We start from the raw sequence: 24,099 nt of genomic DNA, 5'->3' as shown, positions 1-24,099 counted from the left end.
ATTTAGAGGAAAGAAAGTTGCTATTGATGCAATGTCAGTAATGTAGAACATGAAACTCTAAGGTGCCAGCATTAATGATGACAATGCATTTTACGTACAATTCCTTTCTCTGCCATTTCAACAGAAGCACTAACCCATAAATGCGGAGACAATGGATTTACCATTCCTACATTACAGCAGACAAAAGCAATTCCACAAACATGTGTGCACATTAATTGTTTTGCAGATCTCAATTTGAACATAATTGAGATTCTGCTAAGTGGTACATCACAGAGAAAGCCAAACAAGCCATGCATTAGATCTGGCATGTTTTCTAAGTAACATTTGAGACTAAATTAAAATCAGACTTTATTTCTGGCCATACACCCAGAGTGCATCTCAGACCCGTTCTGACTCCACGTTGTGTACTTTCCCAATCTCTGTTCTCATGACATGTGCGCACTGTATCTTAAACTTAAGTAATTCTCCATGAACACTTCTGTTTCAGGTCTTGGGTCTAAACGCTGGCTGAAGGAGCTCTGTTTCAATTCAAGAGTGAAAAATAGTCACAATGGCTCACCAGCCTTTGCTAGGGTCACCACCTTGGAGACATGACAGGAAAATATCACCTGGCTGGAATCCATAAGATAGCCAGCAGGAGTCTCAAGCCCACAATACAGATAGACAGAACACAGAAGGGAGGGTGATAAAGTGCATGCAACTTGCTACAGCTGCAAAATACAAGCACTTGCATGCAAATTATCTCTTTCTACGAAATATAACATACTGTTAAGGTCCAGTCCAAACCCCCATCGAAGAGATAGCCTAAACTCTAACTTTTTCTTATTTAGAGGCAAGTATAAGGTGCTGTGTTCCAGACATAATTTAATTGGTTATACTACTCGGCTTTAAGCAAAACACTTTATTCTTACTCTACTGTTAAATTACAAAGGAAAGAAGTATTGATCTAATTAACTATTGGGAAAGAATAATACATTATTTAATGATTAAACAGCAACTTTTCCAATATGGAAACATCTCATAAATGCACCCTGGGCAAAGGCAAATTTAGTAAAATGGACTGGCCTGATGTGCAGTTCTGGCATCAGAGAAAACTCCAACTTTTAGCTGTAACAGATGGAAAGGCAGGTTCCACAGCCAGCTTCAAAACCTTAGCAACTGCTAAAAACTAAACAAAACCTCAAGTTCTGTGGAAGCCTGACTCCACCCATTCAGGCTGTTTCTGTTGTTCTAACTTAAAAAAAAACCAATGCCTCACAAGCTGTTTACTTTATTGGCTTGGAACAGACTTCTCTGCAGCCCTACCTCAACCTCTCTTCATAAAAATAACCAGAACAAAATACACCCCTTAAAGCCATAATATTATCTCACCTCCCCACTTAAAAAAAAGACCACCAATATCCAAAGAAGGTAAAACCCTATTAATACACTATAATGCACACTACATTGACTCTAAGCATGCAAACATTCTACATTACAGTCCATTTCAATCAGTTTCTTCTGCCACTGAATGCCTTAAATCTTCCTTCATCACAGTTGTGACAGCGTGTCAGCAATTACATTCTCTCGTCCTGCCACGTGTATAATTTTCAAATTAGATGGTTGTAACAATAAACTCCATTTAAGCAGTGTGCTATTTTTATCTTTAAATTTTTTCAAAAATGGTAAAAGACTATGATCAGTATATAGAATTAGATTTATTGTCACATGAGTACAGTGAAAAGTTTACAAAGTCACCACTTATGGCACCATCTTAGGTACAAGGGTACCTAGGGTACAGATTCTTAAGTACAAATTCTTAGGAACGAATTAGAAAAAATAAAGAAAAAAGAAAAGTTCAGAACAAACAGTCCAACCCAGTCCCGTGCAGGCACCTTGCCTCCAGACTGTGCTGGGCTTCACCTCTCAAGGCCAAGAGTCTCCTCTGGATTCACCTTGAGGCCAGAGTCCACGCTGACTTCACTCGAGGCTCAGAACAGTAGGTAAGAAAGAAAAGAAATCACAAGAAGAAAAAAAGACATGGATGGAGAAAATGAGCACTGACTGAGGAGTCCTACTCCATGGCAATCTTTGCAGTGACTTACAATTGTCTCAGACAAATTACTGGCAACATAAATGTTGAAATGTTATAATGCCAACACCAAACTGAAGGTCACCTTCTCAGTCATGGAATATTTCTGTTGATGAATATTCAATTTTCTAGAAAAAATACCCAACAGCTCTTTTTATCTTCTTGTCAGCTTCTTGCAATAGTAGAGCACCAACACTCCAATCAATAGCCACTTTATGTAATTAGGTGTGGCGAACACTGTGTGTGCGCGTGTGTGTGTGGAGGTTGGTGGTGGTGGTGGCAGTTCACATAGCTTTAAGGCAGTTAATTTCCTTCTGACAGACCTCCATTCACTGAAATTTTCTGCACTTCTCCAACAAGTCAGTCAGTGGAGCAACGATGCTGCTAAAATCTAGTACAAATTTTTGATAAAATCCACTCAGTCCCAAGAATCGTAGTACTTCCCTCTTCACTGATTGTATGGGAAATTTCTCAATAACTTTTGTTTTCACGTCCATTGGGCTATCTTTCAATGTTCAATGACATGGCCCAGGAACATGACTTGGGTTTTTGCAAACTCACGCTTCGCCAGGTTTATCACCATACCCGCCTCCAGACGTTTGTCGAGCAATTCCAATAGATGCTCCAAATGTTCTTTCATACATGACTAAAACTTAGCAAATCGTCGATATACACCACCTAATTGGGTAATCCTGAAACTACTTTATTGGTTAGTCTTTGAAATGTGACTGGTGCATTTTTCATACAAATGGCATGACTTTAAACTGGTACAGCCCTTTTGGTGTCACAAAACCCAAACTTTCCTTCACTTTTTTGGATAAAAGTATCTGCCAGTTTTTATATTTTGGCTCGAGTCTTCCTTACTCCCACATGACCTCCTACTGGTAATTCATGCACTACTCACAATATCTCCTTTCTATAACCCATGGTAATACAACTTGATGAACAACTGCCCATTTCTCATTGCCTGAAAACGAGATAGTCTCCATTTCCTCATCAAGATGTTATTTTTAAGATAGTAACATTCTGGGATACACTCCATCTTTTTTTGTGTATAATATCTGATACAACAGCTTTAGCTTTTCATCTTTCCATTGTAATTCAGTTAACGTCTCTCAACTAAAAATATTCACGTTGTCCTCCACCTGTTCTTGGTTTTTCTTAATCATCTGATCAAACATGCTCTCCGGTAATTGAACTTCAACTTCCTTATCTCTATTTTTGATTTCTCCTCCTGCTTCAAGCTGTGGCCTCCTTACTTTATTAACAGATAGTTCATTTTAACGCTCTGCCCTTCCACGGGAGTTCTCATTACCTCAGGAAGCGTATTTTTGAACTCTTCCAAAATAAACAGTCTGATCTATTTTCAATGCCTTTATTCAGCTATCAAAGGTACTTTGCTTGATCCTTTCAACTTCTATGCACGTTTGACCAAGTTCCCTCCTTAGGTTCCTGAAATGTTGTCAGTAGACTTCTGGCACCAGGTTTATATGTACTTAACATTGCTTTTTTCACTTCATTGTACTCCCTGGATACTTCCTCTGATATTGATGCAAATACCTCACTAGCTGTACCTACCAATTTTGTTCAACTTCTAAAACACATGGTCACTGGTCATTTCATTTGTTTAGCCACTTTCTCAAATGAAAAAGTTCGATAGTCTTCTCATCAAACTTTGGCAATGCTCGAATATATTTAAAACAGATCCCCACCAGGCCTTTGGCTAGAATGGACTTTCATCATTGTCCCTATCACTACTCCTATTTTTTACCTTCACCATTTTAAATCAACTTTCCTCTTTCATTGTCAACTTCTGAAATTCAAAAGCTAGCTCCTTCTTTTCTACTCGGACGTTCCATTCTTTTCCTTCTGCTTTTAATCATAATTCAAACGGTTTCATTTCTTTTTCATTTTCAGACTGCTCAGAGACTTCGTTTCAACCTCTCTTCATTTTAAAAAAAAGGACGATAATATACCTCTGAAAGCCATAATATGATTATAATTTGCACTTTGACTACAAAACACAAATCCACTTAATTTCCTGGCTACAAACTACTGTTTCATATGCATCCCATTTTAAACAAATAAAACCAATTGCTCCATAAAAATTCTTACTGAAATCTTTCTTCAAATATATTATATAATTTATAAAATATAAAAGTGATCAACCTAAACCTTTCTTTTGCATTACACATGACACATAAGATCAACTAAATTTTTAAAAGCTTTGTGCCCTAGTTCAAAAACTGAAGAAAGGAACCAAAGAACAGCTTCCTCAATCCAATACAAATACTGATCTCCATCGTAACAATTTCACATCTATTCAGTAGAATAATGTAATATCAAAACAATATTTTCTTTTTCTAGGCCAGAAGGTTGAATTGTTGCAGCCCATTTGGTGCAGGTAGACCCATAGGTCTATAAGGGGGGGGTAGTTTCAGAATTTTGACCCTGAAGGAACAGGGATACAGTCAAAAGGCAGGTTACTCATTGTAGGTTTTCCAGTCTCTGACAAGCTCTTGCAACCAGTATTGATGTGGCTAGTTTAGTTCAGTATCTGGTCAACGGTAATCCTCTGGATGTTGATTGTGGATGACTCAATGATGGTAATGTTGTTGAATGTCAAGAGACAATGGTTAAAATTCTCTTTCGTTGGAGATTGTCATTGCTGGTATATGTGTACTGTGGATTACTTACAAACTTTCAGCCCAAGTGCGGAGTTTGCCCTGATCCTGCTGTATTTGGACATGGGCTTTAGTATCTGAAGAGTTGCGAATGGTGCTGAACACGGTCCAACCACCAGCAAACATTCCACATCTGGTCTTGAGATGGAGGGAAGGTCATTGATGAAACAGCTGAAGTTAGTTGAGTCTAGGACACTATCCTGAGGGAATGCTGCAGGGAGCACCTGGAACCGAAGCATGTGACCTTGAACAACCATCTTCCTTTCTGCCAGAAATGAGTCCAGCAGCAAACAGCTTTCCCTGAATTTGCATTGATTTTAATTTTAATAGGGCCTTTTAATGCCACACTCGGTTTAATACAGCCTTGATATTTGTTACTCTCATCTCCTCTCGAATTCAGCTCTTTTGTCCATGTTTGAAGCAAGGTTACAAAGAGGTCAGGAGTGAGTGGCCCTAGAGGAAAGCAAACAGCATCAGATAATATGTTATTGCTAAGAATGTGCTGCTCGATAGCACTGTTGTCTACCCCTCTCCATCACTGACGGGGGTGGTAACTGGCTAGGTTGGATTTGCCCTGCATTTTTGCAGAGGGCATACCTGGCAATTTTTCACAGGGCTGGACGGGGTCAGTGTAGCATGTGCTGCCCTGGAATAGCCTGATGCCAATAATTCTGGAACACAAGTCTTCAGTTCTATTCCTGGAGTATTGTCGGGGCCCATAGTCTCTGCGGTATCCAGTTGCTCTTCACATCACATGGAATTAACTGAATTGGCTGAAGATTGGTAATTGGAATGTTGGGGACCTCCAGATGATACTTGAAAGTAATGAACTCAAAATATTCATGATCACAGGAAAACAATTAGAAAAGGCTGTTGTCATGATCCTCTGTCTTGAAGGCATTCATCCTAGGATCCTAACAGAGGTGGCTGCAGGGACAATTGATACAATGGACACGGCGTACCAAAATTTTCTAGACTCTGGAAAAGTCCAAGTGGATTGAAGAATTGCTAATGTAACACCTCTATTCCAGGAAAGAGGGTGTAAGAATGTACTAGCCAGAGATCTGATTTGCAGGCCTGATCTACAATACAAATTGGAATACACACATAAATCAAGAATTACATCAACTTCATGGATAACATATGTAAACTTCCGTACTGCCAGTAATCTCTTCGAAAAAATAAAGGAGAAGCTGTATTCCTAGCTATCCAAAAACGTTGATGTTAAATCTGGATTTATACTGGTTCCTGAATTTTGAGAGATGAATCCATCACTCAGCAAGCAACGACTGAAAAGAATCAACTATATTGCAATTATCTATTGATTAACCAACATGATTTTCCCAAATGAGATGCTGCTTTTATCATGCAATGCTAGGGCTAGTTTACCCATGCAAGCCCATTATAGAAAGCAGAAGGATTTAGAATTTGGAATGGATTTGCAACTTCTAAGTCACTACTTGCCCGAGCAAAGTCATGGTGGGGCTCATACTGCCCTCCCACGCCATAATTAGCCACCTGAAACAAGAAACAAATTGTGGGGAAACAAAAAAGGCTGAAAAAATAAAACAGTGACACACTTACCCGTCCAAAGTCAAAGTGAGGCTCGTATTGGCCTCCTACCCCATAATTGGCCACCTATGGCGGAATGAGAAGTCAGACAGAACCAGTCAAATGCTCAACATTTCACAAGCACCAAATGTTATTGCGAATGTTACTGTACAGTGAAAAAGTTGAAGATTCTCAAGCTTATGGTTCTAATGTCATTATCATCCTAAGGAAAAGATTATTAATCTGCAAAAACCCAACTCATTACTTGACTATTTTGCTTTGAGCTGCTGAGTTCAGATCGTCTGATACAGAAGCAATTTTTTATAGCCCTGAATCCATCTGAAGTTCTTCTTCACCTCCAGCTTACTCCCAACAAAACGCCTACAATAAATACGATGTCTTCATACTCTTTATCCGGTTCCTTTTCATTCCCAAGGTTTCCACAAATCCTCACATCAATAGGAGCGATTGTTAAGGGATGAATTGGACACCCCGATCAGCCAATGTAAATATAGTGTTATGGCAAACAAAAATAATTTTACTCAATCAAAAGGTGTGGTGCTGGAAAAGCACAGCCAGTCAGGCAGCATCCAAGGAGCAGAAGAGTCAACATTTCAAGCATAAGCTTTTCATCAGCTGTGCTTTTCCAGCACCACACATTTTGACTCTGATCTCCAGCATCTGCAGTCCTCACTTTATCCTCAAAATCATTTTACGCTTATCTAAAAGATAAATGACTTTCTATCAGGATTACATGGAGTTTAAGGCTCATTTAAGGAGAACTTTCCTTAAAATGAAAAGTTCAACCATGCATTTCTTTGAAAGCTTTCTGCTGTCTGAAGTGTATGTTCTTCACAAATTGATTCAGCTAACAAAATGACATTCACAGTTTATATAAAATCAAATATCTTGCAATTTTATGGCAGCAACATACAGCAGAATAAAATTAGGTCTGAATAAATGTATCCCTCTCAATTCCCATCTTCCTCCTGAATCATATTGTTTTGGCATTTCCTTTTAAAGAAAACACAATTAACATGGTTGCTGCATCAATCAATTTTCCCAACTGACATTGAAAGTCATGTATCCCCTTGAACGGCTGTACCATTGTAAAAAACACTGCAGAAGTTTTATGTTTAACTTCTGGAGCCTGCATCACAAACTTTTGTATCCAGTTTCTGCTAACTACTGAAGCTACACTGTTGGCTAAGTACTGAATAAAATGGAGGGGAAAAACTCATCTACAGATAATATAAAACCCATTGGAGTAAAGCTGTACGTAGTAGAGGAGCCCAAAAGGTCATAAGTTGCAGAAGCAGGCCATTTGGCTCATTGGGTTTGTTTCACTTTACACTGAGGTCATAGCTGGTCTGATAATCCTCAATTCCACTTTTTTTTTTAAAAAATGTTTTCCTCATAACTCTTTATTCTCTTACTGATTAAAGATCTATCACAAGCAGAAGGGAAATACATATTGCTTTAGCCAGAAAACCTAATGGTACAGAACTGAACATTTGGACTGCACCACATAGCCTGAAAGGACATATTAGAATCCTAACTTACCACATAGCATCCTGGCTACCGCAGTTCAGAAGGAAATGATCATACCTGGAATTGTAGATTCTACAGTTCATCTTGATTTTTCAAAATTAAAAATGGTGTGAAAATGTTACCGAAAACTGCTGTGCGTGAGAAAGGCAAAAACACTATTTGAACTCCATAGCAGGTGAAGTTTATAACACTGGCCAAGATGTTGGCTACTGAACTATATATGAGAGGCGTGGTGGAAATACGCCAGGCAGTGACGGGGAGAAAGAGAGTTGCAAACAGAGTTAATACTTCCAAGTAAGGACCTTTTATTAGTGCAGGTCTGATGAAGGGGCATCTGCCTGAAACTCTCTTTCTCATCTGTCAGATGTGGTTCTCCTCTATGGAGAACTTGAGCCATGTTCCTTCGATTTTAGTTTTCTAGCCTCTATACTATTTTGCTTTGCCTTAGCTACCAAAGTTTGACATGTTCCAATCCTTGTTTTAATTTCACGGATTGTTTTAACAGATCGTTTCCAAAGGCTCTGCCACATTCTTTTCAAACCAGATGCGGCCCTAATTATTGAAACCTTTACATTCTAATACTATATCTCATGGTCTTTAGAACCATATGGTAGGAATCGCAGTTGCAAATGGAATAAACAACTATCTCTCTATTCATTTGAAACAAAAACAAAGTGCGGGAAAAGCTCATCACGCCTGGCAACATCTGTGGAGAGAAATCTGGATTAACATTTCGGGTTGAGTGACCTTTCCTCCGAACTGAACCAAAACGTTAACGTTGGCTTCTCTCCACAGATGCTGCCAGACCTGCCAAGCTTTTCCAGCATTTTTTTGCTTTTGTTGCTGTGTTTTTTTTCTTTGGCTTTTCTCTACTCATTAGAATAGAATTCAATTTACCCTAAAACCTTTTTGCACACACCTACCTGCAGCTCCTCTGCTGTGGAAACATCAAGCCCTGTCAGGTCTTGTATCCTCTGGTTAATCCGACTAATCACAGGGTCTTCATATCCTGACAACCATGCACTGAACAGAAGAAAGAATATGGTTTGTTAAAGCTAGTGCATTATGAAGATTCAGCAGACAGCCCTTCATACAACTATGACAACATGCTTACCACCTGCATTCTATTACCCTGTTCAAGACAACAGCTTGAAGTCATATACTCATGAATGTTTGTACTTCTTAGGCTAATATACAACTGTTCTAAACATGTAACAGAACAAAAGGAATCAAACAACAGTACTTATATGAATAATACTAGCAAATGTAGATTCAATAACTCGTTTCTCTTTGTCCCCCACCTAGAGGGCGGGGACTGTTGACAGAAACGACACATGGGTGGGTGGAACTGCCAAACGCTTCTTACTCCAGACAGACAAATTATTCCATGTGGCCATCAAGGACATGGATTCCCAAGCAAAACAAAAAAGAAGTCAGTTTCAAGTACATATCTTTCAGAGTAATGACAAAGTTTCGTTCTTAGCTTGCCAGCCATCTCATATAAGATTCAGGGAATAATCTGGTTAACGCTGCCACGTTAGCCAGGGTCAAATACAGATTTCAGCTCTTACAGTGATTAGCTCTCAAGAGCAGCATGGCACCCACTTAAGGAATCCTACAAAATATTACAATTTCTTATCAATGAAGCATGAACTGCTCTTTACAGTTAAGTTGCTGCATCTCTGTTCTTGGTCAATTTTCCAGAATAGATCGAATTTCAAGCAATTAATTTTCTGGCCGTGTACAATAATAATGAAACCTTCTCAAAACAAGTGCTCAACCACGCTCTGAAAGTGAAAATTCCATGAGAGACACTCACCAATAACTACAATCCAAATGTCATTAAGTTACACTCTACCTCTGAACAAAAGACTTCCTTTAAGTAGTTCAATTACAGGATTATAGCTAGGCGTTAACCTTGGTTTATAAACAGCATTCCTGCCCAAGTCATAAATTTGTGGTCTTAGGTCGATAACAGAGATTTAAATAATAACTGGGAACAGCAATGAGGATGAAAGAGATATTGATGGGGATGTGTTTTGAATGAAATATCAAATCAATGTTCTCTCGACATAAAATCTTAAAGAACAAGGACATTTTCACATTGTCTTATTTATTTACAGTATTTGACAATATTTACTCATCGACCAACATACAAAAAAATGTTGATTTGTTTATTCATTTCACTGCTGTTTGATAGACCCTGTTGTGAGCAATTTGGTTACTGCAATTCCCATATTACAACTAAATCTGGGAATCAATTGGCTTGGATGGTTACAGCAGTGTGATGCCAATAGCGTAGGTCCAATTCCCATCACTGGTTTGAGGTTACCATGAAGGACTCTCCTTCTCAATCTCTTCCCTCGTCTAAGGTCTGGTGGCCCTCAGGCTAAATCACCACCAGTTGCTTCTCTCTAATGAGAGAGCAGCCCCTATGGTCTGGTAAGACTACGGCAACACAACAACTAAGTGTACGCTTTAAATGTCGTACTGTTTCAGTGAGACAACACAAAGATGAGGAAGACACAAGGTTGCTCCTTCAGATACCAACAGAAAGTAATGTCTCAATGAATAAAGTGCACAATCTTTATCTGCACAATGACTAAATCCTTTAGACATTGTGGATCGGTTTTAATCCTGCCGTGACAGAAGCTGTTGCAAAGAGAGGTCCCCCACTGGAGATCTCAGAGGGAGTGAAACCTCCCCCAGTTAAGTTGGAGTGCATCAGGGGCTGACCTGTGGTTCACAGTTGCCACACTAGATGTTAATTAGATTCATCGACACCCATTATCCCATTCTCTCCTTGCCTTATTAAGATTAAACAGGTCTTTCCACACCCCAGTAAAGACCACTGGGCTTGCTCGTAACCAGCTGGCAGTCAGATTGAGGGATCCAGCATTGGGAAACGAGTGTTGCTGAATACCAACTCCTTCCCTCGCCACTAAATCCCCTGGCCTTATCACTGACCCCTCTGATAGCTCCTCTTCTGTGACTACCATCCTGCTTTCATCTATGGTTTGGGCTTCCTTACTGATCTTTGACCTTTTGGTTACATTGAACCCAGCAGCCTCTGCTCCCACTGGCAGTATGGGGAACTGCTGGGCCTCTGAATGAGCAGCAGCTCTAGGCATGCAGGACTGGCACCAGGGACTTCATTCATGCAGAGACCAATGTCTGAAAAGGCACTCCATTGCAATGTGGCCTTTCCAAAAACTAATGATGGTTCTCCAGTTCCCCATCTGTTTTTCGAGCAGGGTGCAACAGCACCCCCCTTCTCCCAGCCATCATCTTTTTAAAAAAAATTATTAATTTGTGGGATGTGGGCATCGCTGACATCCTGGTAAACCCATTTCTGTACCCTCTCCAAAGCCTTGTAGTAGTGTGGTGATCAGCACTCTACTCAAAACATTAACGGCCTTCTCTCCACAGATGATTCCAGACCTCCTGTGTTTTTGCTTGTTTCAGACTTCCAACATCTGCGCTTCTTTGATTTTAGCTCTTAAAAAGAAATTTGCAAGAGGAGTTTCAGAGGTACTACGAGTCTGTTTAAGCATATCCAAATACTTGGAACCACTAAAGATAAAACATTCATGGCCAACCAACAAAAATGTTTGAATTCTGTACTCTACAACATTTGCCAACATAAATAACTATCTATTTCACTCCCATTCTGACCTGACCTTGGAACTTGATGTGAGGGGCTTGCTAGAAGCAGTAGGAAATAGGAATTCTTTCCACTAAATATACTGGCAAGAAAAAATTTCAATGCAATATTTCTTCAAATACATTTTTGAAACTTTATTTCATACATGTGGCCTGGAAGAGCACAAATGAAATAAAGATTTACTAAAATAATTGAGTAAAAGATAGGCATGCAATTGCACTATTAATTTCCCAAAACTAATTATGTTAACATAAAATGAATTCGCTACTTTTAATTAAAAGTAGTAATTCATGAAGCATCTAAAATGTCTCCATTATAGGAACTGTACCAGTGTGTCCATGTTGTGTTCCTGAGGCAAGTCAGTCTGATAGCCCAGGCTGCAAAGACTAGACTATATGCCAACTTCAATCTAATTTTATTTTTCACTCTCATTGCAAAGATCTAACGTCTTATTGACAGATGGAACATAGGAAAATGGTTGTGGTTGCTGGAGGTCAGTCATCTCAGTCCCAGGAGATCTCTGCAGGAGTTCCTCAGGTTAGTGAAGTAAGCCCAACCATTTTCAGGTGCTTCATCAATGACCTTCCCTACAACATAAGGTAAGAAGTGAGGATGTTCACCGATGATTGCACAATGTTCAGCACCAATCGTGACTCCTCAGACACTGAAGCACTCCATGTTCAAATGCAACAAAATCTGGACAAGATCCAGGCTTGGAATCATAGAATCCTTACAGTGTGGAAACAGGCCCTTCTGCCCAACAAGTCCACACCAACCATCTGAAGAGTAACCCACCGAGACCCATTCGCCTACCTTACTATCCTATATTTACCCCTGACTAATGCTCCTAACCTACACATCCCTGAACATTATGGGCAATATCGCATAGCCAATTCACATAACCTACACTTCTTTGGATTATGGGAGGAGACTGGAACACCTGGAGGAAACCCACGCAGACACAAATGAAATAAAGATTTACTAAAATAATCTAATAAAAAGTTAGCCACGCAATTGCACTATTAGAATGTGTAAATTCCACACAGAGTGTCACCTGAGGCTGGAATCAAACCTGGCGTGGTGAGGCAGCAATGCTAATCACCGAGCCACCATGCCGCCCCTTGGGCTGACAAGTGGCAAGTAACATTTGCGCCACACAAATGCCAGTCTATGACCATCCTCACTACGACACATTATAACCACCATCCTTTGGCATTGTGGTGTTACCATCAATGAATCCCCCACTATCAACATCCTGGGGATTATCAGTGACCACAACCTCAAGTGGAATCAACACATAAATGCAGAGGCTACACAAGAGCAGGTCAGAGGCTAAGAAATACTGCGACAAGTAACTCACCTCCTGACTCCTATGAAGATGCTGCTCCTTTAACAAGGTTATGCTGGCCTTGGCTTTTTTTTAAACCAGAGAGATTGTAAAAGACACAAACTCCAAAATGTCTGGGGTTGAAGGATTTCAGGGCCAATTTGTTTATACCTAATAGACACTGCCTCAGACAGATGGCTTTCAAGTTTAAAAAAAAACATTTGTACAGTGAAAAGGGAGTGGCCAGTTCTCTCAGCTCAGGAGACAGTGAGGTCTGTCGATGCTGGAGATCAGAGTTGCGAGTGTGTTGCTGGAAAGGACAGCAGGTCAGGCAGCATTCAAGGAGCAGAAAAATCGACATTTTGGGCCGGAGCCCTTCATCAGGTTGGGTTTGGTTTTCGGCACTAGCGTTAAAAAAGCTGTTGGACCTGAAGAAGCAGGCCCAGGTACTCACTCTCTCTCGGACTTCTCATCTGAAAGACATTGCGCTTGATTTTACCTGTTGTGCCCAAGGGGTGTAAGTATTTAGAACAGCATAATTAAGTTGGGATGATCTGTTGGGTTTTCGGATAGGTTAAGTTATTCAGTATTCTGTTCTCTTTTGCTTGTATTTCATTCATTTATCTTGTAAATAAATTGTTTGTTTAAAACTAAGTGGTTTTACCAGCAGCACCCCTCCTGGAATACACCTGCTTAAAACAACCAGCAAAGTTAGGGTCTGGGCTACCTTCTTGAAATGTTTTGAGGGGTCTGGCCTGGTCCATAATACACTCCAAAGCCTGTCCCCCATCTACAAGGTGTAGGTCTGGGGTCTGATGGAATACTCCCCACTTGCCCGAATGAGTACAGCTCAAACAACACTCAAAGAGCTTGACACTATCTAGGACAAAGCAGCTTGTTTGACTGGCACTAAAATCCAAAAGCATTCACTTCCCCTGCCACTGACGATGCACTGCAGGAATTCACTAAAGATCCTTAGGCAGCACTTTCCAAACTCATGACTGCTTCCATCTCGAAGGACAAGGGCTGCAGAAACATGGGAATACCACCACCTTCAAGTTCCTCTCCAAGCCACTCACCAACCCGACTTGGAAATACATGGCCATTCGTTCACTGTTGCTGGGTCAAAATCCTGGAATTTCTTCCTTAATGGCATTATGGGCCAACCAACAGCAGGTGGACTGCAGTGGTTCAAGAAGGAATCCACCATTGCCTTCTCAAAGGCAACTAAGGATGGGTAATAAACATTGGCCAATCAGCGAAACCACAGCCCACAAATGAATAGAGAAAAAAATTAATTGACGATACTAGGATCTCCTTGTAAACTGATGTATTGCATGATTTCAAGCATTGTATGTAGCCCTGATATTGTAAGGCAAAGGTAGCTGGGGTGCAAAAATGAGTTTAAAGTTGTGTGGTGTGCTAGGAAGATAAAAGAAACAAGCAAAATGTAAAGGAGAGTCAGAGGGAAGGGCGAAAGAAAAAATATGCATATAGCATGTTCTTACAATAGATGTCTACAGGTAAAGCTACCTTTGAGCATATGAATTCAAATTCTGAAAGAAACAGATGAAGCAGAATGGAAGTGTAGGGAAATCAATATCCATTCAAATACCCAGAGAACTGAGAAACTGATTGTTTTAGTTTATATTTGCAAGAAAGCAGAAACTAAAATCTGTGACTCTGTCACTGGTTCACGTTCGTCAGGTCTGTCTGCCTGGCCAGCCTAAGACTGTAGTCTAGGGATTATTTTCTGGCTCAGTGCACAATAAAATCCATAGCATTGATTCAATTACAGGAGCGGTTGAGGTAGTTCTTGGGTCCTTCTGCCTCACCGTGCTCCATGCTGATAATGATGACTTAAGCAATAATTAGCATCCTTGAACAATGAGGATGCTACATGGAGGGATATATATATATAGAGACAAAGAGAAAGAGAGAGACAGACAGACAGAGAAAGGGAAAAAGAGACTCAGACAGAGAAGGAGGGTGATGCAGGTTGCCTCTGCTGTTTACTCGAGAACTTGTGTAGGATTTACTCCACGAGACGTACAGGGCTTTAAGGACTCCAAATGAAAAATAAAAATGGATACGTCTTTACTCGAAAACGGTAATGAAATGACATAGAATCTGGTATTTTTAAATTTAGAATGCAGAGGTACACTGGACAATACCAAGTTATTTTTAGACTTCTCTTACCTGTTTTAGGATAGCCTTTTAGGAAGGAGGTTGTGCATTTCAACTCCAGCCAAAGTTAACAGCTGTTTGAAATATTATACCAGCACTGAGCCTGAGCTACTTGTATGTAGCAGACTACAAAAATGTCCAATGGACTTCTGTTGAAATTCGTCTGTACTAATTAAACAATGGAATGCTGTATTGCAAACTAAATCAATCCCTGTCTCTGACAGAGCTGTGAACAGGTCACAACGCGTACACACCAACTCCTTTCATAGCGTTAAGCTGTTTATCATCCTTAAACTACAGTCAGATAATCCTTGGGCGGGAAGTGAACAGCAGATTGTAACTCACCCACAAACAGATTCAACTGCACGCAAGCACACAAGTGGAGGTATAGGCTGCGACACATCAAGCAATTTGTATTTAAACTAGCAGTAAACAAAAATCAAAAGGCTCCAATCATCTGTTAAATTGGTAACTCATTAAAAAAAAGGCAAGATTGAGCTGCAGCAGCTCTTTGCTGTTACAGCCAGTTAGTGGCCGGCATTGTAAGGAGGTAGAACTGAAAAGACTATAAGACACAGGAACAGAAACAGACCATTCAGCCCATCAAATCTGCTCTGCAATTCAATGAGATCATACCTGATCTGATAATCCTCAGCTCCACTCTCCTGACGTTTTCCTTATAATCCTTGATACCCTTACTGATTAAAAATCTTAGGTTTGATTATGCTTAATGACACAGCCTCACCAGCCTTCTACATTAAAGAATTACACAGATTCACTCCCCTCTAAGAGAAGAAATTCCTTCACACCTCTGTCTTAGATATAACAACATGCATGTCCGAGTTTGGAGTTCTGAATAACGATGGTAGAGGCTCATCAAATTTCATTTCATCATGATGTGAGAAAGCAACATATCACTGACCAGGGATCTCCCTCATTGTTGCCTTGCGGCAGTGACATGTACTGGAAGGGTTTGCAGGAATTTGAAAGATTCAGCCTGTTTGACTAGGTTAATATCCGTTCCTTGGCTATCAGACCCCCAGAGCTTCAGGTTCAAAGGCAGGAACATTACCCGCTGCATCACAACAATTCCCTGGATGATAGATAGCTGAATTTAATCACAAGGCAGTAATCTAATCAAAAGGGAGTTTGGTAACCTCAAACAGCCTGCAAAATGAGCAATTTATAATCCTCCTCAGAATGCTGAATTGAGATGCTCTTCTTAGAATCACAGATGTACAGCACGGAGAAAGACCCGTTAGTCCAACTCGTCCATGCCAATCAGATATCCCAAATTAATCTAGTCCTATTTGCCATCACTTAGTCCATATCACTCTAAACCCTTCCTATTCATATACCCATCCAGATGCCTTTTAAGTGTTGTAATTGTACCAGCCTCCACCACTTCCTCTGGCAGCTACACAGACCACCCTTCGCTTAAAAAAAAAAGTTGCCCCTTATGTCCCTTTTGAATTTTTCCCCACTGACCATTTTGTTTTTTTAATCAGGTGGAATTATGTGCATTTGATTGGAAATATCTGGGCATTGTATTTTCTGACATGTATCCTTTTCATGTAAAGCATAAATCAATGATCTTGAGGACCATCCCCATGTGCTTTTCCTCCTCTCTGTAGTGGTGGTGGCCAGGTTAAACTAATCTCCCCTTCCACTCATCATTTGAACAAAGATTTAATTTCAAAATTTAACTTGAATGGATAACCTTGGAAAATACTATGGGGGAAAACGTTTTATCAAGTTCCTTTAAAGATGATGCTAATTTACATGGACTAAAAATTGCCTGGACATTCAACAGGCAGACGATTCTGCCAAGTACTACCTTTTGACAGTATGTCCCATTTAAAATAGTTGTGTGCGTGGAAGAGACATATTTGGCAACATGTGCATAAAACAACATCTGGGTGTGTTATAAGTGCGTTTCTTTAAACTAGCCAGAAGCTCTTAATTTGTTCCTCAATGCTAATTTTGAGAGAGCTTTATCATTTGACAATTTTAACAATGGTATCATTAACTTCTCTTCAAAGTAATAAAAAGCAAAGTTGAAGGGCACAAAAAGCTGTTTAACACAAATCAGGTATTCAAGTTTGTTTACCATTAGCACTCAGCCAAATAACACTTCTAATGTTCACCCATAACTTGCATTTACATAATTCTCCTGTTCGCGTATTATACTAAAGGTGTTATCAAACAAAATTAAACTCCGAGGCAAAGAAGCCAATATGAAGTCAGGTAACAAAGTGTGTTAGAGAGATAGATGATAAACAAATCCTTACAAAAGGATTTGTACACACCTGATGAAGGAGTGGCGCTCCGAAAGCTAGTGCTTCCAATTAAACCTGTTGGACTATAACCTGGTGTTGTGTGATTTTTTTTACTTTGTACACCCCAGTCCAACACCGGCATCTCCAATTCATTACAAAAGGAAAGAGAGCTCAAAGAAGAGAGATAAAGACAGTTAATTTAAAAATTTTGAACGTAGGCAGTCCATAGTGTGATTACAAGTGGGCATGTCTGAGAAGCTAGCATTAAAATAGAGATATCGGGGATAGGGAGGTAGGAATCACACAGAAATCTAGACCAAGGACAAGAATTTTAAAATCCACGTGCTGAAAGGCAAGTTTACAAGGCAGCCACCTGAGCACAGGGTGGAGGGTTTGAAAGAATTCTATTAACCCAAATGCATTCATGGATATGGTGTAAAGGTGGCTTATGGATTTATGCCACAGATCATCCACAATCTCACTGAATGGTGAATAGGTCAGAGAAGCAAAGTGGCCTATTCTTGTTCTGTGTTACTACTGTGTTATTAAAATTGGCTTAGTGCAATTTAAGACACAAAAAACAGAGCTTCAGTTTAGTGCCTATCATTTCTTGTTTGCTGCATTGTCAATGTTACAGTAACGGATATACATCAAGAGTAACACATTGTGGTGTGTCAAAGTACTTCACATCCAATGTTACAAAAGGTGCCACCAAAAGGCAAACTTGTTCTTTCTTCAGCATATGCAGCTGATATATTTGAAGAAGGATCTAGGCTTGAAAAGAGACTAAGAGGAAACATTGTGTGAAATGAATGATTGATATTACAGAAGATGGAACCGCTGTGGTTATGCACAGAACTCCTAGCCCATTCAAAAGTACCAGGGAAGAGACAGAATGCCAAACAAACAAAATTGCTGACATAGTTGATAGCAACATGGCCCTATGATAAATGTAAACCTTGATAAAGTTATTTTGTTTTTCTGGTTATAAATGTTATTTTTAGACCTGACCCTTCCTGAGCAGACTCCGCACCCTTTAATTACAGCTGATGCTATTCCCTCTGGCTTGTAATAAAAATAAACTCATGGAGCTTTTCCACATTTTTGAACTATAAAGTGACAAGCCATAGTTTAACATGTCTGACCCAGATTTTGTAGTATTGCGCTGCGCAGAAACCTGATGCAAACTTTAAGAGAGAAAAGAAATGGGTCATTTAATTCTGATACATCACAATTTCCACTGAACCACTGCCAAAGCAGATCCAGTTTTTGATTAGCTGCAACAGGAGGCAGCTAATTTCAGCTGGTGAAGTCAAAGACTGGTTAGATTTCCTCAGTCCTCTTGCCTAGGCAGAATTTGTTGTGGGATGATGCACGGTCTCTATTTCTTTCTCACTTTGAGTACATGTGTGGTAAACTTCGCACCTTAAACAGTAGTTTTAAACTAGCTTGTGTGTGTGGCAACTACCTGCAAAGACTGACACACTGCGAGGGATCCACTGTACTCACCCCTGAAAGACCATCAGTCAAACAACTGAAAACTATACTATCACAACAGAAAACATTACTGAATGGAAACAGAGAGAGTTGGAGATGCAGCGCTTGTGGAATGCGGCCTTCCCGATCCCCGACTGAAATCTGTTCTGAAGAAGAGTTATATGATTTGAAATGTTAAGTCTGCTTCTCGGTCTGCAGATGCTGCCAGATCTGTTGAGTTTCTCCATTACTTTCTATTTTTATATTAGAAAGAAATCTGACCACTTTTAGAATCTCTGTTCTGGATTCTCAAAAAGTCATCATGTGCTTCTGAAGAGCTCTGCAAGTCTCTTTTTAATCTTATCTTTCCAAGAGAAAAGAGAATCATAGCCTTCAATCTCTCCTGATTAGTTTGATCCACTCAATATTGGCAAAATATGTGTAAATGTCCCTGCACTGACATCAGTTCTTTAACATGCTTTTGGTAGATAAAGACTCAAAGTCATGTGACCCAAACAAGTTTCAGCTAAATTTAAATATTACTTTCCTTTTGTAATCTATACCTGGGATGAGAAGGCGGTCACGAGGAAAAATAAAGTTGAATGCGCACTCATTCTCTGGCATTTAAAAGAATAAGCATTCATGAAAATATACAAAACTATCTGAGGGAATAGCAGCATGGATGCTTATTCCCCTGGGCAGACTGTAGAGAACAATGAATTAGGGTGGCGCTGGAAAAGCACAGCAGGTCAGGCAGCTGCTCGTTGGATGCTGCCTGAACTGCTGTGCTCTTCCAGCACCACTAATCCAGCATTGGCAGCTGTTGACTCTAATCTTGACTCTAATCTCCAGCATCTGCAGTCCTCGCTTTCACCTTGTAGAAATCAATGGGTCATTGGCCTAAGTCTTTGCCCAAAGAAAATAAAACTGCTTCAAAGTACTATGAATCTTTTGAAACTCTCTAGTGTGGATGTGGATGTTCAGTCACTTAGTGCCTAAAAATCTTTATTGATGTGTCCCAATTAAACTAAGGGAATCAAGGGGTTATAGAGATGGATGTGAATCAATACAAAAGTTTTGCCATGATCTTACTGAATGGGAACTCGAAGAACTGTACAGTATCCTCCTGCGACTATTTCTTATATTCTGCTCCCTCTAAAGGAAAACCCCCCTGGCATCTTCTTCTAAAGAAATTTCATTTAAATATATGTTTAGCTGATCTTAGCAGGAATGTTTAGAAATAAAGAAACTCAATTTGGACTGAATGCCACTCAAGCTCCAATCTTTTAAAACACCACACTAATAACTCGTAAGTTGGATTACATTTATTCTTGTAGCATTCGTTTTGCAGAGACTGTTAAAAAGCTATAATAGACTCCAGTGAGCAAAACAAAAACTCAATTGAGTAATAAAAAGGCTGAGGAGTTAAAATATGGTGCAGATGTTGTGTGCGATATGCATATTATAGGGCATAACGGATCCTAACATTAAAAAAATACAAAATATAGCTGAAGAAACACATTGATAGCAATTCTCTAATAAATATATTTGCATAAATGGCTGTTATAAATCCATAAACATGTCTGAAGACACATTTGCAGATTTGTTACCATATTGCAAAGGATCAGATATTAAAAGGAGAGAGCAAATCATAGTAAGGTAAGTGAATAACATAATGAGGGGTCAGGAATGCATGATTTATAACAATATTGCTTATACATAACACACAAACATTATATTTTTCACTATTGATCTGTTATAAAGAAGAAAACAGAACCCATTTAGAACACGGTTTCACAATTTACTTAAATTTCAACACACTGACTAGCAGTGGTTTCTGTTTTCCAATTGCTGAAATAAGGACACATTTTGTCAAAGATTTTTGACTTGCACCCATCAGGACATTTCTCAAGAATACAAATTCAAGGGAGAAAACCAACATTTATACTGGAGGGAGAGTGCTCATTAGTTAGCAAATGATTGGTAGAAGAATTGCACTCATTAATACTGATAACAACCAGGATTTGTTTAAATCTGCTCTCAAACAGATTGATTTGTCAGAGTTTGCCATAAGAACTGAACTAGTGGAATGGCTGTCACTTTCTTTGTTGAACTGAATCAGCCATACACAGATGTACATGTCCTTGCTATCCATAAAGTTCAGGATCCTATTAATATATGTGGCTTGTATTTAGCTTTTTGAAACCACATCAAACAAATAATCAGTTTCTTGCACGCTACCCTAATACTCTTATTTGGTTTCAAAAACCATTATTCTTGACATGGATACAGTTAACAAATTGTAAGGACTTTGAGTAGCTGGACAAGAAATCCTCACCATAAACCAGAGAGGGTTCAAAGGTGCTCACACTGTCAATGTGTGTGATGGGAAGCCTATCCCAGGTCTAAAGAGTACCTCATAATTCCCCCTTACCTTTTTGACACTCTGTAAGTTGCAACAGTCAACTGGCCAGTCACAGGGTCATGCACTGTGGCACGCTTCAGCTACAGGGAGAGAAAGGACAAATTTAATCCTGGAACAGCCAGATCACCACTCCTTAGTGGAATTCTGGAGGCTTCTGATTGGTCAGGATATAGGCAGGATGAAGGAGCAAGGATTATATTTGGGGACAAGTTCCAATTTAATGTCCTTTCATTTTTAAAGTCTGGCTTCCTTTGAGCACATGGTGAAGATGGAGGATGGTGGAAAATGAATTGTTGCATCTGTTTAAGCTGCCTGCATAGATTAGAACCATTGGTTCTAACTGCATGTTTTGCACTTCATCGACATGTTGACAAGTCAGTCCTCCTCTTGGCGGTGACTCTTTCCCCAGCTTCACGTCGGTGGATGCCAGTTTCCAAACATGCACAGTTTGAACAAGATGCAGCAGCTTCTGTGAAGAGGAGCCAGCACAGCTCACACTTACCTTTTGCTTATTCTGTAATGAGCTGTCTCCAACACTCCAGTTATTGGGTTAGAAATGGTGGCTCGTCTCAGCTGTGAAGCCAACCAATCAGAAAAAACAAAGATTATTACCAACTTGACTGGACGCAGAGCGGGACCAATCAGAATTCTTCCAGTGATAAAGAACACCCATTAGACTGGAAGGATCATCCTTAGGTCATTCCTTCACAACCTTGGAGTACAACGAGACCTTGGTCAGATGGCCTGATGGGCCAGGGAGTGGCAGATGGAGTTTAATTTAGATGAATGTGAGGTGTTGCATTTTGGTAAGGCAAATCAGGACAAGATGAGTTCACTTAATGTAAGGGCCCTGGAAAGTGTTGCCGAACAGAGAGATCTTGGGGTGGAATTACATAGTTCCTTGAAAGTGGAGTTGCAGGTAGACAGGATAGTGAAGGCAGCATTTGGTACACCTGCCTTCACTGGTCAGTGCATAGAGTATAGGAGTTGAAGATGTCATGTTGCGGCTAAACAGGCCATTGGTTGGCCATGTTTGGAATATTGCATTCAATTCTTGTCTCCCTGCTATGGAAAAGATGCTGCTAAACTTGAAGTAGTTTAGAAAAGATTTACAAGGATATTTCTGGGATTGAAGGATTTGAGCTATGGGGAGACACTGAATAGGCTGGGCTTATTTTTCCCTGGAGCTTGAGGCTGAGGAGTGACTTTATACAGGTTTATAAAATCATGAGGGGCATGGATAGGATAAATAGCCAAGGTGTTTTTCTAAGAGTAAGGGAGTTCAAAACTAGAGGGCATAGGTTTAAGGTGGGCGGGGGGGAGATTTAAATGGGACCCAAGGGGCAATTTTTTCACACAGAGGGTGGTGCGTATATGGAATGAGCTGCCAAAGGAAGTGGGTACAATTACAGTATTTAAAAGGCATTTGGTTGTGTACAATAATAGGAAGTGGTTAGAGGGATTTGGGCCAAATGCTGGCCAATGGGACTAGATTAATTTAGGATAGCCGGTTGGCATGGACGAGTGGACCAAAGGGTCTGTTTCCATTCTGTACAGCTCTATGATTCTGGGTTATGTGCACACAGTGAATGCCAACTGTAACAATTGTCATTTGTAAAACTGAAGTTCTTGGAAAGCCCATTTGGAGCCTCACTAATGGTTACAGCACTTGTATTCCTCAGATGATAGGAGCAGGAATGAGTTATGATTCAGTCAATTCAAATACGCACGTGCCAATTGATTTTATTTTTGATTGAGCTCATGGAGTTTTTGTCCAAGCCTAATTGCTCTTGAAAAGATGGTGATGAGCTGCCTCCTCAAAATTGCTAGAGTTCACAGGGTGTCATTTATTATGGTAATTAATTAATGGGGCAAGTTTGATTTTTTTAGTTGGTCAGAAAATAATTAATGCTAATATAGATCAAATGTGTTTAGTTAACATATTTCAATATCTTTTGACAATTAAAACAACTGCAAGCACTGTGTTTTCAAGAAATTTCCCTGCCTCTTGGCTCAAACATTCAAGTAGACAGTCTAAATTCAATGACTGATTCTCATCGATTGACAGGAAATAAAACCCTGTTTTAAAATTTTCACGGGCAGGGGGGCGGGCTCTGACTATGCCGTCTTGAGGCCAAATGAGTGGCTTATTAGGCAATTTCAGAGGGCAATTAAGAACCACTTCGGCCTGGAGTTACATATAGTTTTGGACAGCAAACTTCATCCCCTGAAGGACATGAGCAAATCAGATGGGTTTTTCTAAATAATTCACTTGGTTTCAGAGCTATCATTACTATACCAGCCTTTTATGCAATATTTAATTAGCTGAATTTAAAATACCCAGCTGCCACAATTGGATTGGAATTCATGTATTTAAATCGTTAATCCAGTCATGGATTACTGGAGCAGTCATATAACTACCACACCCCACACAACTCCAATTAATTCTGCATTAATTACCATAAAATCAAAAATCTCATTAAAGAACAAAGGACGAAGAATTTCAAGTACGGTTTGAATACAACAAAGGTTGTACGATGTTGTTATAAGTATATTTTCCTTTGTATAGGACAGGGTGCTGACCGAAAGTGGTGGACAGATACTGACAGAGTTCAGAAACATGCACTCCACTACCGACTTGCACAGATCCTGCAGTCAAGAGTGGGGTTGCTGAGCCACACTAGGTGATGCTTAAACAGAGTTGACCCCAAGGCACAAACTATCGGCTTGCTCCCCATCTTGGGTTTTCCTGAACAACATCAATGTCCACGGCATGCAGGTCAATGGTCTGCATCATGTTTTGAACCAATGATATTCTTAGACTGTGCACCCACGTGGTTAGTTCACAACAGCTTTAACATTATCTTTCCGAAGTGGAAAGGCT

At 39.9% G+C, this 24,099-nt stretch overlaps 1 protein-coding gene across 5 annotated transcripts in view; it reads right to left on the bottom strand.

The window, feature by feature from the left end:
- Positions 1-24,099, bottom strand: part of LOC140484726 (prolyl 4-hydroxylase subunit alpha-1-like) — an 82,037-nt gene that overhangs the window by 12,218 nt on the left and 45,720 nt on the right. For 3 of the 5 annotated variants that reach the window (XM_072583500.1, XM_072583504.1, XM_072583502.1), the window contains exons 9-11: positions 21,718-21,788; positions 8,781-8,880; positions 6,340-6,393 (exon numbers count right to left, since the gene is read on the bottom strand). In XM_072583500.1, coding sequence (XP_072439601.1) covers positions 6,340-6,393; positions 8,781-8,880; positions 21,718-21,788 — 225 coding nt within the window. Of the gene's footprint in view, positions 1-6; positions 6,274-6,339; positions 6,394-8,780; positions 8,881-21,224; positions 21,296-21,717; positions 21,789-24,099 lie in introns of those variants that run through there. The other 2 variants (XM_072583501.1, XM_072583505.1) reach the window with 2 other exon arrangements.

This window comes from Chiloscyllium punctatum, chromosome 13 (assembly GCF_047496795.1).
Source record: "Chiloscyllium punctatum isolate Juve2018m chromosome 13, sChiPun1.3, whole genome shotgun sequence".
Taxonomy (NCBI): domain Eukaryota; kingdom Metazoa; phylum Chordata; class Chondrichthyes; order Orectolobiformes; family Hemiscylliidae; genus Chiloscyllium; species Chiloscyllium punctatum.
This window is presented reverse-complemented; position numbering and strand designations above follow the sequence as displayed.